Raw genomic sequence first — 19476 nt, 5'->3', positions numbered from 1 at the left:
ATTCAGTCCTATATAGTTGAGGCAAACATAACCTGGTAGTATTGTGAAGGCTAAGCAGATCCTGATCACTGCATCACCTTGTTTCCAGGTTAGCATTACCACCACTATGGAGCAATGACACTGAAGAAACTTGATGCTTGCTTCCGAGAAGCCTTTATTCAAAATTATCATTACAATTACTATTAATGTTACTGTTATATAGCACCAAACTTTTATAACAATGGGTTTCATATTTAATCATTTAATAGGGAAATTGCATGAAATTTACTGTTTTTTGCCCATAACTTTTCTTCTAAAGAACAAATATGGTCAATCAAAGTAATGGGACCTAAGTTGAGCCATCCTCTATCCATTAAAAAAAGAATAATCAAAATCGGTTCACTAGGTGAGACGCTGTGAGTGGACAAACAAACAAACAAACAAACAAAACAAAAAAAAAAAAACATACATACGGTATGAACTGATAACCGCCTCCTTTTTGAAGTCGGTTAATAAATTTCATTTCTATGTTTGGATAGGAAATAGAATGTAAGTGTAATCAGTTATTTTTTACTTTTTAGTTCCTGGGTATTTTTTGAAGGCGATTTTTTTTTATTTAAAAGTAATTTATTTTTTGCTTTTTAGTGGTGTCAATAACACGGCGAGCGTCTCGGAGATTTCCGACGACTGTGAAGAAAGGCATTTTCAAATGCGTAACTATGTACAAAAAATAATTGTCTTCGTCATTAGTTCAACTTTATCAAAGTTTGCTTTCCGAAAGCAAATGCACAAGTCATTAAAAAAATTGCTTTAAGTTTAAATTTGTAAAATTGCAAATTTTAGAATTGTAATATTGTAAATTGTAATTTATGTTTCGTAAAACGTGTCATGTAACTCGTGATAAAAGTCGCATGTTTCTTCCCATGGCCCCACTATAGATGAAGATTAAACATTCCACTATAATGAATTTTATGTTTGCTTCATAGAATCCTTAATTCAAAATTTTCATTATAATTACTCTTAGTAATAATATATTTTTTTAGTACTTTCTTTAACTATGGGTAAAGAAAGTATATACCTTTGTTTTATGGCCTTCGTTTATCAATGGGTTTTATATTTAATCGTTTGTGAGGGAAATTGCATGAAATTTATTGTTTTACCCTTAACTTTTCACTAAAGAACAAATAGGGTAAATCAAAGATTTGGAACCTAAGTTAGACCACCCCTAAACAAAACCACCACTAAACAAAAAGAAGCATAAAAACCGGTTCACTAAGTGAGACGATATACAAAGTTAATAAAGTACAAATCGATTTAAATGTGAGTATGATATTTGAAGAGTTCTTTCAATTTCATCAAACCTGAACTTGATTATCATTAGACCGCCGAGGTAGTATACGGTTTCAAACAAAAAAAGAATTTTCCTTATTGGTACAAGCAGGGGCGTGCACAGAAATTTTGGAGCCCATCACAAATGACTTTTCCTGGCCCCTCTCCATATTGTTTACCCCTATATTTCACCCTTATTTATAAAAATATTGGGCCCCCTTCAGGCTCGGGCCGGGGCCAACAGGTGTCCCTCCCCCTCCCTGTGCACGCCCCTGGTTATCAGGTGTCTTCGAGTATTTATGGAACATTGTACAAAGAAAAAACAAATCCGACGAGTTCAGAACCTCCTCCTTTTTTTGAAGCCTGCTAATTAATATAACCCTAATTTCAAATTGAACTGGCGGCATCGTGAAGTAGTAAATCTAGAATATTGGTCAAACTTCAGAAATCATACACAGTTATAATGTATGTTATTAAAGAATATAAATTAAAGCGTGGTGGAGAGGTATTCTGTATTCAATTCCCCATCAATTGAACACTAAATAGAAATCATAACCTCCTTTTTTGAAGTCGGTTAAAAGAACAACAGCAGCAAAAGTGACCACAGAACTCAATCACCATCTGGATTCACCAGTGTGAGTAATTACAATTAGAAGGTCACCTTTATAAACAGAACATTTACGGTAGAGTAGCGATTCAGAAAAGATTTTCCAACTGTTTCCATTGTTTTGATAACTACCTATATATCTGAACCTGTATTTCATAATAATAACAAGTTGTCATAATATAGCTGATTTTTATGCAGCTTTCTGAATGTCTCACTGTACCCCACTTAGGTGCACAGTGAGACAACTTGCGAGCCTCTCGAAATTAAACTTCCTAAAAAGGAATATAAAGAGGAAAATTTATGAAAGAAAAAAAATACAATGAGAGTTTAAAAGTCCTGTAATGATGTTCTGAAATTTACATTTCTTTAATACTAAAATTAAAGAAATTTCAATAAAAGAAATAAAAATTGTCCAACTGTGCCACCCTCTCCCTTATTTCTATTTGTATACCTTTGAATACAACTTTAAGAAGAGTACTTAGGACTCATTAATTGCTTTTATTTAGTTACATTGCTATGAATAAAAGGTAGATGCAACTTTCACACTTTCATTATTCAATATTGTTTTCTGAACAATGAATAACAACAATGCTTGTTATAATTCAATTTGTTTCTTCGCTTTTAGTTATTTTTTAAATCAAATTTTATAACATAAAATCTAAATATTTCGTTTGAATTCATTACATGTTTTTAAACGAAACCGTTGCAGATTTTAAAGTCTATTTCCCTTCATAACTATGTAATTAAAATGTCTCAAGTGCTTTGAGAGTTAATAACAACTTATTTACTTACTTATTCACGTCGTTTAATGTCAGGAGCTCAATAAAGTTTCTTATAAAATCCTCGAGTTTTTCTTTTGCAGTACCGTAAAGTGGGGCTACTTGAACAAACGAGAAAAAAGTGTTTAAAATCCGTCCTGGTCCTATATAACGCAATGTATAGACTTAAAAAACTTTCTTCATGACAGGTAGCTGTACTAGGTAGAGGCTGGAGCATGAAACAAAGTTTCTGCTATTTCCGCCTATTTCTGATTGAGTTATGACTTCAAGTTGTCTAAACAGTTGTTTTTTCTGTCTGCAAACTTTCACATGTAAGTTCATGGAAACATCTAATATCATCAAGGTCAAGATAGTTTTATGTTTGCATTCTATGGAAACATCTGATATCATCAAGGTCAAGATAGTTTTATGTTTGCATTCTATTTCTTGATAAAATAACAGTGTTTTAAAGTTATAGCTATATAATTAACACAGTAACTAATATAAGTTAGTAAAAGTGCACTGGTTGCCTTAAAATGAGGCTACTTGAACCCAGCGTTCAAACAGCCCCAAATCACATTTCAGCACTAAATTATGTTAAGTAAGGTTTGTAATCTTTTAAAATAAAGAGGTTAGTTACTAATAATAGCCGTTTTTTGCAGATCTGGGGACAAAGAGGGTCCAAAAGCAAAAGAGAACCCCTTGAAGTGGAAATAATGCGGATTTATTATGAGGAAAAATTACAATTGTGTCCAGATTCAACTAATTTCGGAGAAATGTCTTAGAGTGAGGCATCAGCCCATTTTAACTTATATCAACTCTAAAAAGGAAATTAAAAGTTCGTTCACAAAACAAGCCTGGTCATCCTGTAGCATTTAGTAGCGAGAAAGAGCAGGTATTAAATAATATCAGAGAAAAAAAATCTACCCAAGCCATTAAATTGAGGGGTTTTCATTCTTTCTAATGTTTAAATAGTGAGCATTTCAATTCGTTTTAACTGTAGTTAGATTATGTTTCTATTTGAGAAATTATGTTTGCCTAAAAATATATTTTTATGTATGCGTTGATTTTATATTAATTTATATAAATAATTTGCAATTTATATAAATAGTTAGCTCACTAGAATGTACGTTTTGAGTTTATTTTTCAAAATTATTGGCCTTCGTGATACCACCTCCTGTTTTATAGCTTTTTCTAATGGATTTGCTGAGTGGGACCAAGTAGCCCCAGCGCGGGGCTACTTGAACCCAATTTTTAAAAATAGGAAAAAAAATATATAAAGAGTTAAAATTGTTGTTTTAGGTGGTAGCAGAACGTCTGAAAAGTGGTAAAAACAAGGTTATCAGTTCACATTATAGGTTTAACAAACCATTCAGTGCAAAACTCGCAAAAAGTATGAAATTTCGGGTCCAAGTAGCCCCACTTTACGATATATAATCAATAGCTATTATTGAGACATTATTTGTTTTTCCATATTTTTCAACTACTAGAGATACTATATTTTTAACTACTAGCGATTCTACATTTTTCGACTACTAGAGAAACTATATTTTTAAAATAAATTACAATTATTCTTTCTTAAAAAGCATTTAATGTCCTTTAGTTGTTTTATTTTCGAACAGCATACTTAAAATTATTAGGGGGCACTAAACAAAAGCCATTTATGTTGCAACAACTGAAGCAAATGACAAAAAATAAATATTTAAATAAATAAAATAGTAAATGTAATATTTTCTGATTAAGGGGGGGGGAGAATATTTAATATTCACCAGTTTTTGAAATTATTCTTATTTGACAAGAAAACACGTATTCATAATATCGCAAGGAAAAAAGAAGACACGAAAATAACATTTTAAGGTATTAAATTACGGGTGCACTTAATCAATTCAAACTCAGCAACATTGAATAAATGAGCATTATGGTTTATCATTTATGTCACTGCATTTCCTGAAATGTCTTATATATTCTTAGCTCCATATATTTATGTTAGAAAGGTTTGAGAGAGACCTACAATGGAAAAATACCATTCAAACATTAACGCAGAACTAATGTACTACAATTGCTTAGCATTAATATCATACATACCTTTGTCTACCGTATTCTCCTGATTCACGATCCATTTCAGTCAGAGCAATTGCGGATGAATTGACCAAGGTGAATCCAATGGCAGAGAAAATGTTGTAAATGATTCTAAAAGTACAGTATAGGTAAAATGTGAGCTGCCTTCCACTTTTGGAATCTGCAGGATTTTCCAAGGTACTATTCATCATATGGCACATAATACTGCAATTTGATGGGATGGATGGCGAATGCAAATCGCATGTTAAAGATGAAATGTTTTTTTGGATGATAATGCTTTCGACTTCATGTGCACAGTCCCTTGAATTTTTCATGAGCTTTATAGTTAATGGCATGTCAATAAAGCTGTTTTTGAAAGTCAACTTATCGCAACGCATATTGCACATTTGTAATTCAAGCTCCTTTTCTGTCGTTTGAAGTAATGAAAAATTGTCACACCGCTCAAAAATGAGTCTTTCATTTTTACAGTAAATTTCTGCTGCAGAGTTATTTCTGGTTATGTTTGGGCTTATTGGTGGGACATAAAGCAGGGCTGTTGCAATTACGATTGTCATTAATATTGACAATAGCAGCACATCTCTGTATTTACCGATTCTATCAGCAATAAATCCTGCCAATGGTGACGATAAGAACTGAGTTATTGGTAGCAAAGTGTAAACCACCGCTGTTTCTTCTACAGTCAATCCGAGTTCTTTCATGTGAATTGTCATGAAGGGTATGGCGCAGGCACTTGCTAGGGGAAAAAAGTTAAAAAAATATTTTAGGTTCCTTTTCACATAAGCAAAATATCTATTGTCTAATTTCCCTCTAAACTAAAATGAGCAAAGTTATCTGCATCAATGTAATACAAGGATATTTTATAAATGTAGTACAAGAACTGCACTATATGACCAAAAGTATTGGGACACTTTCTAAAATTCACACGTTAAAAGATTTCTCGAGAAATAAAAGAACAATTACTATGTAACTTTTGTCACACAAAAGTTATGTTTTAGCTGTCATTTTTCACTGAAAGTTATATCACCCATGTATTTAGGGGACTAGCAACAAATTGAGGAAAACAATAAAAAATTATTAAATAAAAACAAAAAACCCGACTGCGTAAAAACCAAAAAAAAAAAAAAAAACTAAAAAGAAAAATGTATAAATCTAGTAGTTTAGAATGTTATTAAGTACTACTGAATAACTACACCGTTGAAATTGTTTTATAACCGTATACAGATAAGGCAAATCATAAATTCAAAAGCAGAATAGAAGGATCAAAAGTCGGGGCCCATTCCTTTCTGATTCAAAGAACCCTGTAAAATTTGAATGGTCCCGACTGTTGATCCTTCTATTCTGCTTTTGAATTTATGATTTGCCTTATCTGTGTACGGTTATAAAACTATTTCAACGGTGTAGTTATTCAATAGTACATACTTAATAACATTCTAAACTACTGGATTTATACATTTTTCTTTTTAGTTTTTTTAATAATTTTTTATTTTACACTTTTTAGTTAACTTTCATTGACTTAGTTATTACACTGCGATGCAAAAGTTTAGACAATGACGTTCTTCAGCTGTAGAATTTAGAATTGCGATAGTAGAAATACAAAAGTCTGCAAACACATTCAAAAACTCTTTTGAAATACTATAACCAAAATACGATTGTTTGATATTCTTTAACAATATTGTTTTGGATAAAAATAGAAATTTGCTTGTTGCAAAAGTTTAGACACTATTACGAGTTTCTGTGAATTTTTTTTCGTATATGCAAATTTAAAAGAGATGACATCACAGATCTCTTGTACTTAAGGTCTGCCAACGATAACACTTGGTAGTCGAGATGCCGCGAGCTGAGCAGATTGAAGCGGATGAGGTAACTAAGATTTGGCAGTTGAAAGCTGAAGGTAAGCATGTTCCTGAAATTTCGTCTATTATTAATAGATCAAAGAAATCTATTTATCGAGTTTTATCAAGTCACTGCAATTATAAAGCAAAACGCAGATCTAGGAGGCCGCGTGTGACGAATAAACGGGATGATCGTCAGATCCAAAGACTAGCAAGTACCCAACAAATGACTGTTCGTGAAGTTCAAAGCTCCTTGGGGCTTTCGGTATCAAAGGATACGATTCGTAGACGAATTTTGGAAACAGGGACAATGGTTCACTGCAAAATAAAAAAGAAACCAGCTCTAAAGCCACATCATAAATCACAACGAATGTTGTGGGCTCGAAATCATATGTCATATGAATCGAAATGGACATCAGTAATATTTAGTGACGAAAAAAAAAGTGGAATCTGGATGGTCCAGATGGCTGGACATCGTACTGGCATGACTTACGGAAGGAACCCAGATGTTTTTTTAGTCGCCGACAAGGTGGTGGCTCTGTGATGGTTTGGGCAGCGTTTTGCTACAATGGACAAGTGTATTTGATCTTTACCAGTGGTCGCCAAACATCACAGCATTACACTAAGACACTAGAGGATAATCTCCTACCATTTGCTGAATTTATAGGGGGCCCTCAGTGGGAATTTCAGCAAGACACTGCTTCGATTCACACTGCAGGAAACACAAAATCATATTTAAATTCAAATAATATAAAAATTCTCAATTGGCCAGCGTGTAGCCCAGACCTCAACCCTATAGAGAATCTTTGGGGCATCATGTGTCGCAAGGTTTACAGCAATGGTAGACAATACACTTCTGTATCGGAACTTAAGAGATCTATTGAGGAAGTATGGTACGAAATTGAGCTCTAAACCATGCAAGATTTAGTTTCTTCGATGGGAACTCGTATTTATGAACTAATAAAGAAGAATGAATGCACAAGCAGGTTTTTAAACTGTTTTATCCAATTTTTATTTCGTTTGTGTCCAAACTTTTGAGACAATGTTAATTTTTTGTTACGATGTAAAAACTTGTAAAATGCACAAGTCAAATTTTCATTGCTATAAATATTATATAGTATGCATAGCACCTTAGACTAAACTAGTCTTAGGAAAACTGAATAAATAGATTTCGAAATCTGTGTGAATTTGCTCATTGTCTAAACTTTTGCGTCGCACTGTATGATTATAAGACGGCACATTTCGCAACCTTGTCATTTCATTGGGAGAGTTTGTTTGTGTCGTGAGGTTAATTAAGTAACTTGCGGTGGTCTAAACTACTGATAATTAGTCCCTCTAGGGACCTAACTCGGCTTAAAGCTACATGTGCTTGACCTTCGGCAAAAATGCGCGAACTTAAGTCAACCACAGCACAGCTATATGAACAGCATGTATAACTCATGATGACGCGAAATCGGAAACGTCGTCAGTCAAGTCTTTCTCGCAAATCTAAAAAAGCCTATCAAGAAAGTACACGTCGCGAAACTCAATCCCTTGAATCAAGGCAAAAACAAATGCAACATGTTAGAAATGAAAATCGAATTAGTAGACTCTCTTTCTTTTGGTGCTTATTGCACGGGTTTATTTTGATGAGGACTACAATCTGAGTGTCTTGCCTTCATTACGCATAATATATTTTTTATTGCAGTACAGAATACATATAAAGAACACATGAAAGAATTTACATCAGAAAGAGGGGAAAGTACATCCGGAGTGTCGGTATCTTGACCTACCGCCTCAAGTGAGAGAAGCAATCGCTTAGACCACTCGGCCAATGAGACCCCAATTAGTAGACTTAGTAAACAAAAAAAATTCAGACAGCGAAAACTACCTGCATTCGTCGCACGCAGGTAGCGTGCGACACAGTCTGCAACACACAACGTGCGCCGATCTCAAACTGACAAAATATGGCAACTGGTTGTTGATATGGTGAATTTTCATTACTGTCATGTGTTTAGTGACACTCCCAAGGTTAAGACAAATCGATTGACGTAAGAATTACCAAAATTGGCCAAGGCGTTTAGCCTGCAGAACGTGGCATAGGAACAAACATACATACATAGACTAATAAACACATTACCCTCCTTTGCGTCGCGCACGCAGACGGGTAAAAATTCAGGCTGTGAAAACTACCTACATTTGTCGCACGCAGGAAGCGTGTGACACAGTGTGCGACACCCAGCGTTCGCCGAACCCAAACTGACAAAATGGCAACTGGTTTTTGAAATGGTACTTTTGATTACTGTCATGTGTTTAGTGACACTCATAAGGCTGAGACAAATCGATTGACGTAAGAATTAAAAAAATTGGCCAAGGCGTTTAGCCTGTAGAACGCCACATAGGAACGGACATACATACATAAACTGATAATCACATTACCTTCCTTTGCGTCGCGCACGCGCAGTCGGGTAAAAATAATTTTTGATCATCGTTCATCGTGAACAGCTGAGAATAAGCTGTAAATTTCAGAAATTATTAACCTTACTATTTACAATTATTTTACGTACTTTCGAGAAAATATCACTGATATTCATGAAGATATACGCATTTCTTTCAAAACTACGAATTTTATTTGAAGGTTTTTGGCTCATAACGCATAAAGTTTTCCATCAAAGCTTATCAAACTTTCAGAAAACTTGACAACACACAAGAGAAGTATAATATTGAAATTTGAAATTAAAACGTTAAAAATTTGATGAAATATGAACATTTAAAGCAATTAATTTTTCTCTGCGCATGCGCGAAAGATAACAATTTATTACTTTCATAATCTAAACCCCAACTAGATTTTCCAACTCATAATGAAATTTCAGTTCACTATCTTAAAAATTCAAAAAGTTATCAGCGTTCTAATAAGCTGAATTTGAATAGCTCTTGGGCCGACTGCGAGTCGTGAGGGATCGTTTGCAAATATTCTGTTTTTATCATGAATCACACTATGCGATTTCAAGCAAATGTTACACACTAGCGAACGACCCCTTACGAGGCGTTGCTTATCCAAGATCTATTCAAATTCGGCTCATTATATCGCTGATAACTTTCTGAATGTTTAGGATATTGAACTGGAAATTCTCATTATGAGTTGGAGAATCTAGTTGGTATTTGGATTATGAAAGTTATAAATAGCTGTCTATCGCGCATGCTCAGAGAAAAACTAATTGCTTTAAATGTCCATACCTTATTGAATTTTCAGCGTTTTACTTTCAAATTTTAATATTATACTTCTCTTGTGCGCTGTCAAGTTTTCTGAAAGTTTGGTAAGCTTTGATGGAAAACTTTGCGTATTATGAGGCAAAAACTTTCAAATAAAATTCGTAGTTCTGAGAAAAATGCTTATATCTTCAGAAATATCAGTGATATTATCTCGAAAGTACGTAAACAAATTGTACATAGATAGGTAACTAATTTCTGAAATTTACAGCTTATTCTCAGCTATTTACGATGAACGATGATCAAAAACCATTTTTGTTTTACTCAATTTGTTGCTGGTCCCCGAAATGCATGGGTGATGTAACTTTTGTTGGAAAATGACAGCTAAAACATACCTTTTATGCGACAAAAGTTACAAAGCAATTGGTCTTTTATTTCTCGAGAAATCACTAAAAATGTGAATTTTTGAAAAGTGTCTCAATACTTTTGGTCATATAGTGTATATGGTTATAATACTCCTAGAATTTGAAAAATACAACATTACCATTTAAAAAGCAACTACATAGTTTGGAAATTCAGTTTTTCCCTCTGAAATTTATTTTGATCTTTCTCCTTCTGTTTTGACATGTGTTTTGAATCCTACTATACACATTTTGATACAGTAAAATCCCTCTAATGCGGACACTAACGGGACAAATTTTTTTGTCCGCAGGACAGGGTTGTTAATATTATTTGCATTGGAACTTGGGAATTAAAAATTGTCCGCATAAGAGGGGTGTCCGCCTTTGAGGGGTGTCCGTAAGGAGGGGTTTTACTGTACATAGAAAATTCGCTTTGCCCATTGCTCATTTTGTTTCTACAGTGGATCCCTGGTCAATGCGAGATTCTGCGTATGAGACTTATTCCCAAAATGAGATACTACCATCACCCAAACCTTTTCTCAATACTTCTCCTTCCACTCCATGAAACTGATAATCAGAGCTTTGTACTGGAACACTTTATCTAATTATTTCCGAGAAGGCATCTCATCTAAAACCAGACTCAACTCCATTGCAAACATCCTGAACCAACCTAAAGTTCTAAGCAGTTGCCTTTTTCATGCTCTTGACGGAACATGATTGTGTAGCAAAACACCTTTACAGAATAAATGTGATCTCAATGATATCTCCGCATGCTTGTCTCGATTGACAAGCATTAACCAAGATTATTAAACCAACAGGTTTGTTTCTTCGGTTGGAGAGTAAGTAGCTTGGTGAGCGATAGACACTGTTTGTTTGCTTTTGAATATCTGGCTATCTAAACTAAATTAAAAAGTCGTTAATCGTATAAACCAGAAAAAGAGTGAGAGAGATTCATCAGAAAGGGATTGATGAGGAGGAAATTTCGAAATTAAATTACCCTCTAGTCATGAAAAACTTATATCTATTTTGAATGTTGACGAATCTGTTGCAGAAATCTCACGAATACACTTTTATTGTTTTAATTTTAAGATAACTTTATAAGCCTATAAACATTCATTTAAACCACCAATTTAAAACTTCTCTTACAAAGTAAAAGGATTCAAAATAGAATTAGTCAATGACGTTCGTCGTTGATAATTTTTAAACAGTCAAATGATAACTAGTGGAGAATTTAATAATAAGAAAACAGATTCATCAGCTGAAAAGGCATTGATTATCCTCTCCTTCAGATGTTTTTTCATTATTTAAGGGAAGTATTAGTCATCGCTTCCTGATTCATTGTAAAAATGCGGTATGTGATTTTCTTTCTTTCTTAGAGATTGATGATTTATATTGTCCTTCATATTTAAACGTTCAAACGGGGTGATTTCGATAAAGGCTAACTTGATTGCATATCTATATGATTTAATTTAAAACTTCATGGCATACTGCCAGTATTTCCTTATTTTCTTCGTCGGTTAATACCTTAAATTGTGCTATTTTGTTGGAGAGTCTAATATTCCTTTCATTGAATTCGGGAAGCATACCATTATGCGATCTCTACTGCAAAGGAAATGTCAGAGGACATTCACAAGCATCATTAATTAAGGAAGTAAGCTTGAAATCTATTTTATACATTTCAGCATAAAATGTTACAAAAGCGAAGGTCGCAAAAGTAAAGTAAAATGCTTTGAATTCTTTTTTGCGTTAAAGTTTAGTGAAATTTACTGATAAATTTGGGAAATTAAACTCAATGACTTGCATTCAGCATTCCTAATTCGATTTCATTGCGTTTGATATTTAATATTTAAGTCATGATCAGTATCTATACGATAAATGAAAGTTCATCAACTCTCTTTTTTGCATGATGCATATATATCTATATATATCATCAGTTAGGCTTTCTGAGGACGATAAAATCACGATCTAGAGAAGTTTTGCTATTCTACGTAGGGAAAAGCAGGGGATTTGCCTTACTGATGTGCATGATCTTATTTGGCGCACCCACCTTACATACAATTACATCTGGTTGGTTGGTTCGGTTTTGTTTTTCCATAGCTTACGTTTCTTAGTAAGTTATACTGTGTCAATAACTAAATTTGACATGACCGGCAAGCAGACTGTGCTATATATGCCACAGACAACCACAGCCCCATTGGCGATATATATGTTACTAAAAAAGACAGACTTGGTGATTGTAGACTTTTGCCGGTGAATGTTAACACTCATAAAGCAAAGACATTGGCGAAATAAGACCAAAGATTTCCGGTGAATGTTGAGATTTTGAAATTTTGGTCGTTCACAGTAACAAATAATTTAATGTAACATTTAACATAAGTAACATTTAATATGAAGAAAAATGCAATTTACATAGTTGAACCTTTTTTTTATTTGAACAAAACTTGATTTTATCGTTCTTGATCAGTCCTTATTAGGTCCTTACTAGTCCTTATCAAAGCACAAACATAATTTTAAATTTTTGTTAGCCGCTATATTCATTCCCAAAAGGTGTTATTGACTGCGAGTGTAAAGTGATCTAAGTCATTAAATAGTAATAAAACACTGCGTTTCACATCTCGGTAAATATTGGTCGTCAATTTTTTGTATGGTGAATATTCAATATCGGTGAATATTTAATGTCAATTTTTTGTACTCAAATTGTTTTTCCTTCCTTATGATTTCTCTAAATGCAATTTTGGGGACTTGGGGACCACATAAAAAGTTAGATTCCGTATTTTTTCACGATTTTTTTCCCAGTTCAAACTTTTTATATTTTAGCTCTGCATCTTATTTTGACTATTTTTGCAATTGTCTGCATCAAGGACTAACGGTTGCGAAAATAGAGGATTTTGCAGACTAAATGGGGACGCGTTGTTTATATGTCACACTGGATATTTAAAAAAATGGGAAGAAGTATGTAAATTTAGTTTTTTGTACAGGAACAAAATTTTACTTTTTCGCTCTTATTTGAATATTTGAAAAATATTTTCGGCAAGTTAGAGTTTTTAAAACTTCTCGTTTCTGTTTAGAAACATGTTTTTATGAGGAATATTTGAAGTTAGAAAAGCTTTTAATTACAAGATTGCGGCAAACATGTTGAAAAAACTGATAGCGCTGAATTTCATTTCTACTCTGGGATTTTAGAATCCTTTATGAAACCCTTCAGTATGATTCACTTATGTCAGTATGTAGGTCACAGCTCTTTAACCTGGGTTCCGCAAAACTCTTGTGTTCCCTGGAACTTTGACAGGTATTCCGCAAGTTGCCAAAATGATAGTAACCAAAGTGCCAAAATGTTAGTAAAATTTTAATTTTTATAGAAAACAGAATTCTTGACTAATTATTTTTTTCTGCTTTTTGATAAAGAGGTTTCTTCAAGAAAACCGATAAGCTCATAGCTTTCCCAAAACGTAAAAGGTTGAGTGCCCTTGACATAGGTCAACTATCACTAAGTGTCAAAACATATGTGTTTATGACCCTTAGATATTTAATTACGGCTGTTTCACCAAACTCTAAACAAAACTATATGCTGACTGAAACTGCAAAATACATATTTGAAACAATTTATGACAAAAAGTAATTTAAATCCATTAAATACAAATTTTAGAGATTATATGTACAGCTACTTACCACCAAACCAGCCAAACATAACAGCTTTCATCGGCAGGAGCCTGAGGTTTATTTTCGAGCAAGAAACCATAGTTGCCGATTGAACCTAAAAATATTTCCGTTTTCATTAAAAATACGTTTTAAGACGGAAAATATTTCATGTACTAAGAGCAGCAGTTTGAACTTAAATCACTTAAATCCTTTTTTATTCCTCAAGATCTAAAACGGATATACAGCAGTTTTAAAATTTTAAATGGAACCATTTTCAAGTCACATGTAATGCTTCCAAGCTGTGTAATAGAAAAATTCTGGAAAAACTAAAAGAGAAAGCCAAGTGAAACATCCTAAGAGAAAAGAGTGATGAGATTATGCAACTATTATACGTTTCAATCGTTTCACGCATCCTGCTTCCAGTTTATTTTTCCAGCTGCTCATTTACACGACGGAAAAGGAGAATTGAGACCTATAAATTCAATCTTTCAAATATTTCCACCTATATCCTGCTACTCAGATTTTCAATGATCGCATGTCATATCCTGCGTTATTTTTTTTTTTTTAAACTTTCATTACAAATGTGGAGAATTGATGAAAAGTCATCATAAAGAGATTTTGAACCACGACATTTGTTTTGAACTAGAATGAAGTTGAAAATTTCTGCTTTTCAAAACGAAAAACATTTTTAATGTTCAAAAAAAAAAAAAAAAAAAAACGTTCAGTAAATAGAAATGATAAGTATTTCTATAGTCTAAACAAAACATTTAAAGATACATTGTGTAATTTGAATAAATTTGTTATGTGGCATAACATTAGAATCAATACCATTCAACCAATACCCTAGTTAATAAATTTAAAAGAAGCCTATGCAATGCTGGGGCCTCCATGGCCGAAAGGTGAAAACACTTGCTTTGTATCCCGGAGGTTGCTGGTTCGATTCCCTGCGGCGCTCTTTGTGTTCATTCCTATCGCTTGTGATCTAAATCTTTCTTGATTTGTCCTCTGTGTGAATAAAAAAATGTACTGCGCATTGTTTTATTAGAAGTTCAAATCCCTTGTGAGGTAATGGTAACCCTCTTTCCCACAATTGTGTGATACCACAACAACTTAGGTTGTAACTTGAAAAAAATTCAAGAAAAGCTTAACTACCATTATTAAGTAAACTAACATACAGGGTGTGCATAAAAACTAATGAGACCGAGCTGTGTTCTAAGAATTGATTGCATATATTAATACTCACACCTAAAATTCTTAAAAATAAGACCCTTGGCCTTACACACACTTATCCCAGCGAGTCTTCTAAGCTTCGAAGGCAGCTTTGTTGTCTGCTTCCGGAATGTCCTTGAAAAGTCTTGTACTAGCGCTTTCACGGCATCCAGAGTTCCATGGTGATGCTCTTTTAGTGATGTTTTCATCTTTGGAAATAGAAAAAAGTCTGCTGAAGCTAAATAGTGGCTGCAGGTGGGATGAGGAAGCGTAGAGATACCATTATTGAGCAGGATCCAAGTTCCACACAAAACTTAATCTCGTAACGCTGCTCAAATGTTCTCCGCATTTCGGAGCTGGAACCGATGATCGCAACAGAGGTACACTATAACGACGATGCTGTCCCAGGCGACTGCGTACCAGAGTGAGTCCCACCAGCTTCCCCCACTTCAGACCTATCCAGTTTGTGCGCACTTGAGAGGGACAGTCGCATCAGGAAAAAATGAGTCTCATTACTTATTATACAGACCCTGTACTGAACGTGATAATGACGAACATTTTTCTCTTGATTCTAACCAGAATCTTCATTCTATTTCAAAACGATTGTTTTTGAAGCTCTTGTGTTTTGATAATGCTTTTAATATATTTCCTCTGTGGGGTGGGTTGACAGAGGGACAGGCTTTTTAATCGTTGCCGAAGGCAAAAATAAGTTATAGCAAAAATTAAGTTTATTGTTAATAAAATGAACAAATTAATTTTAAAGTCGAACCGAAGCAGGCATAGACTTGTGGAGGTCTTTTGGAACTTTAAAATCTCTGAAAATAATTCAGGTTTTCGAAGCTTACTTCGATTCAAGACATCTTGTCAAAAGCCTTTTTTTTTCACCATGTATGGCAGGTTATTTGAAATGGCAGGTTTTATGGCAGGTTATTTGAAAGATGTGCTTTAAGAGTTTTTGATTAAGGTTTCCTTGTGTAGTAGATTTTTGTTAGACCCTTTTATTGCTTGTGCACTATTTTTGGTTCAAGAGAGTTCATAGACTTATGTTGATATGGTTCACTTGAGGAAAGATTTTTTATAAATTAGTAGAGGAATGTAGAAAAGTAGCTAAACTGCTCATGTGTTTAAACAAAATCTCAAATGTGCTTTTGCCAAATTCAATTTTTGCCTTAACGTATGCACAAAATAATATCTATCGCTGAAGAAAGAGGTGAAATAATCCTTTTAAGCAATGGGGATTCAAAATTATTTTTATCTCTACAATGTAAGTGCTGATTGTAGGTTTTGTATTTTGAATTTTAAAACTGTCCAACTACATTCGAATTCACTTGGATTTTTATTGCGTCAAGGCAAAGTAATAAGCTTTAATCCCCATTCCCACTAGCAACCAATTGTAAGTTTTTCATAGATCAACTATTACACTACAAAGAATTTTCGAAACGTCAAAGATTATTTAGGGCTAATGTTCGGTATTTTACAGATTTTCACCAGTTTCCTGTGACAAACAAGTAAAGTTTCCTGTATCCCTACAAACTTCATGAATGCAGGCTTAAAACTGATGAAAAACACATTTTTAGCTTCCAGTTTGAAGATATGCTCAACTTTTTTTTAAATTAGTTAGTCGACTTCAGTTCTGTTGTGGCCATTCCAGATTGACTGAGTCCAAAACGAAGATGAAATGCACACTCGAAATATTGCAGGTTTGCAAGAAGTGCTTGAAAATACGCTGTTTTATATTTGCGTGCAGGTCTGCCTTAGCTTTGGCCATATTTGCTTAAAGAGCTTTCCTGGTAAATCAGAAAGAAGCCAAGCTATTATAAACTTTTCCCAAGCTATTATATTAAATTTTCTTGGACGGTTCCTGATTTAATCCAGAAACTTGACTGGCATTTAATGGGAATGTTTCTGAATTCTTCAGAAAGATTTCATGATAATTTGAGGAAGGTTACTGACTTTTAGCGAGAAACTTCCTTGTTTTTTGTCAGATATGTTTCTGGGAGAAATTAGGCACATTAGCTGCCAATTCTCTTCCAGGAACGTTCTTGATTTTTTTTTTTTTTTTTTTTTTTTTTTACAGTTGTATGGGCCTTACCTATTTACGGGCATCTTCGGGAATATAAGTGATACTTTCACGAAAGGTCTATGAAATTATTGCACACATCAAAAAAGTTTTTAGTTCCTTCAATTTGCTGCTGGTCCCCTAAATGCATGGGGGATTTGGATTTAGTATTTATTGAAACTTGTCAGCTGAAACATACCTTTTATGTGACAAATTAGCAGTAGAATTGAGACAGTAGAGAAGCAAAGGGATGTGAGTAAGCATTTTAAAGTTTTGTATAAAATGGGTTTAAAGTTCAGATTCTAGATAGGTTTCCAATGATTTTCTTTCTAAATCATGTTGTATAGCAGCACTTACTAAGACTACTAGTACTATCTCGTGCCCCCCAAAACAGAGAAGAGGCTCTCCTATTGTTTATAATGGTTAACTTCAAATTTTTAATTTGTGCACTTACATTCCTTTGCTTCTCACTGCCTCACTTGTTCTTTTATTTCTCGAGAAATTCTTTTAAAATATTAATTTTTTCAAGTGCTGCTGTGTTTTGACCACCGCTGTTTATATATATATACATATACATACATATATATATATATATATATATATATATATATATATATATATATATATATATATATATATATATATATATATATATATATATATATATTAGGGTGGTCCTTATTTATACGGGGAAATTTTTTTTTCGGAATTCAACAAGTGACGCCCCCTAGTTTTGTGACACTATAATAAAAAGTAACGTGTGCAAAATTTGAACTCGATCGGTTAATAATAACACGTGCCCCTAGGCCGTTGAACTTTAACACTTTTGATAATTTTACAACAAATCTTCCGAGTTCTTACTTCAGACTCAGTATATCGTTTCTCCTAGGTTTGCAAAATATTTTTACAGTGAAGTAGCACTAAAATTAACCTTTTTTAATTACTTTATATCATCTAAAGATTTTACGTTGAATAAGAATAAAATAATGCTTTAGAAACTTTCCTTAATCGTACGCTTTTCTCAATATATCTCGATAGTGTGTATTTTTTTCCGATAGTCTTGGACGGTCTGTAAAATAAATTGCTTTGTGACTCATATTTAGTAAATTAGTTGTGAAATTCTTCGATTAATTGTGCTCCTCTTTAAGTTGTATTATTCACAATTTTCAGTATTTTAACAATCTCTCTTCCTTTTAAATAGCTTAAACATTTTGACGTGAATCAGGATCAAATAGGAAAAAATCTTTTAGTATTTGCAACTTATCAAACAATTTTATTGACTCGTAATTGATTCTATAAAGAGGAAGATCTTTACTAAGAAAGTATTCTAAATCATCTACTGTTATCTGAAATTTGTTTAAAGTCATCAGACACGTCTTCCTTATCACAAGAATGTTTTGGACTAGTCTTTTCCTATCTTCAAAGTTAATTCCTTCATCCAATACGGACAAAGCTACTAGTTTATCCCCTAAATACCATAAGTGATTTATGAATTTTAAAATCACTGCTTCTGTTGCATGTTTGTCGTCATTTTGTACGCTGCTAGTTTTTCAGACATATTATATTATTCAAAGGAGCCTCGATTGGGTTGCTGCGAAACACTTCATACAGTATTTAATTGTAAAAGAGCTTTGTAAAACAGCATTGAAGGGCTTTCTTTTCATGTAAGGTCAATTTAAATTGTTTCTTAAATATAAAAATTTTCAAACAAAAATTCCTTTTGCCACCCATGTACCTCAGGGATAAGCTCCAAGTTGCCGAAAACATATCCCAGTAGGAGGAAATTCACCAGGAAATATTATTACAAGTTATGAGAATTCTCAGTAATCTTTCTCAATCCCGCTTTTTACGAACAATAATATGTCATCCACTTCGTCTTTTAGAATTTAAGTGGTATGTGTACTTGATTGAATTATTATAAGTTCTGAATGATGGAGATCTTTCCACAAAATTTTGAAGCTCTTAAATAATTGAATATCTGATCTAGAACTAAGAAAGGCGAGAACTTCTTTAAGGACACACTCTGCAGTATGATTTCAAATGCATGATGATGGCAATCCAAATGTAATATATCACCGTTCAGTTTTTGCTCTAAAAAATTGCATGCACGATTTTTACGGTTGGTATTGCAAGTCGTTGTATCAAACACAAAAGCTAGAGCAGTTAGCAATAAAGAACTATCATCTAAGATATCATATACAACTGAAGAAATATCTAAGGAATTCCGAGTAGCTGTTCAATATTAGGACCTGAAGCTATCACGGTAATCCTGTCGGCGTTCTTTTTCCAGTTGCATCTGGATGTAGCTTTGAATCCCAGTGAATAACTAAAAAATCTAAATTTAAATTCATGAAATTAAATTTTACCTCTCGAAGATTTTCTTTTGCTCTCTTAA

General features: G+C 33.5%; 1 protein-coding gene across 2 annotated transcripts in view; it reads right to left on the bottom strand.

Annotated features, from left to right (window-relative positions):
- The window catches only part of LOC129218492 (major facilitator superfamily domain-containing protein 6-like), a 74686-nt gene that overhangs the window by 50241 nt on the left and 4969 nt on the right, over positions 1-19476 (bottom strand). The window contains exons 2-3 of one of the 2 annotated variants that reach the window (XM_054852777.1): positions 13844-13928; positions 4759-5485 (exon numbers count right to left, since the gene is read on the bottom strand). In XM_054852777.1, coding sequence (XP_054708752.1) covers positions 4759-5485; positions 13844-13913 — 797 coding nt within the window. In that variant the 5' untranslated portion in view covers positions 13914-13928. Of the gene's footprint in view, positions 1-4758; positions 5486-13843; positions 14098-19476 lie in introns of those variants that run through there. The other variant, XM_054852778.1, reaches the window with a different exon arrangement.

Source organism: Uloborus diversus, chromosome 3, assembly GCF_026930045.1.
Source record: "Uloborus diversus isolate 005 chromosome 3, Udiv.v.3.1, whole genome shotgun sequence".
In the NCBI taxonomy this organism is placed as follows: Eukaryota; Metazoa; Arthropoda; class Arachnida; order Araneae; family Uloboridae; genus Uloborus; species Uloborus diversus.
This window is presented reverse-complemented; position numbering and strand designations above follow the sequence as displayed.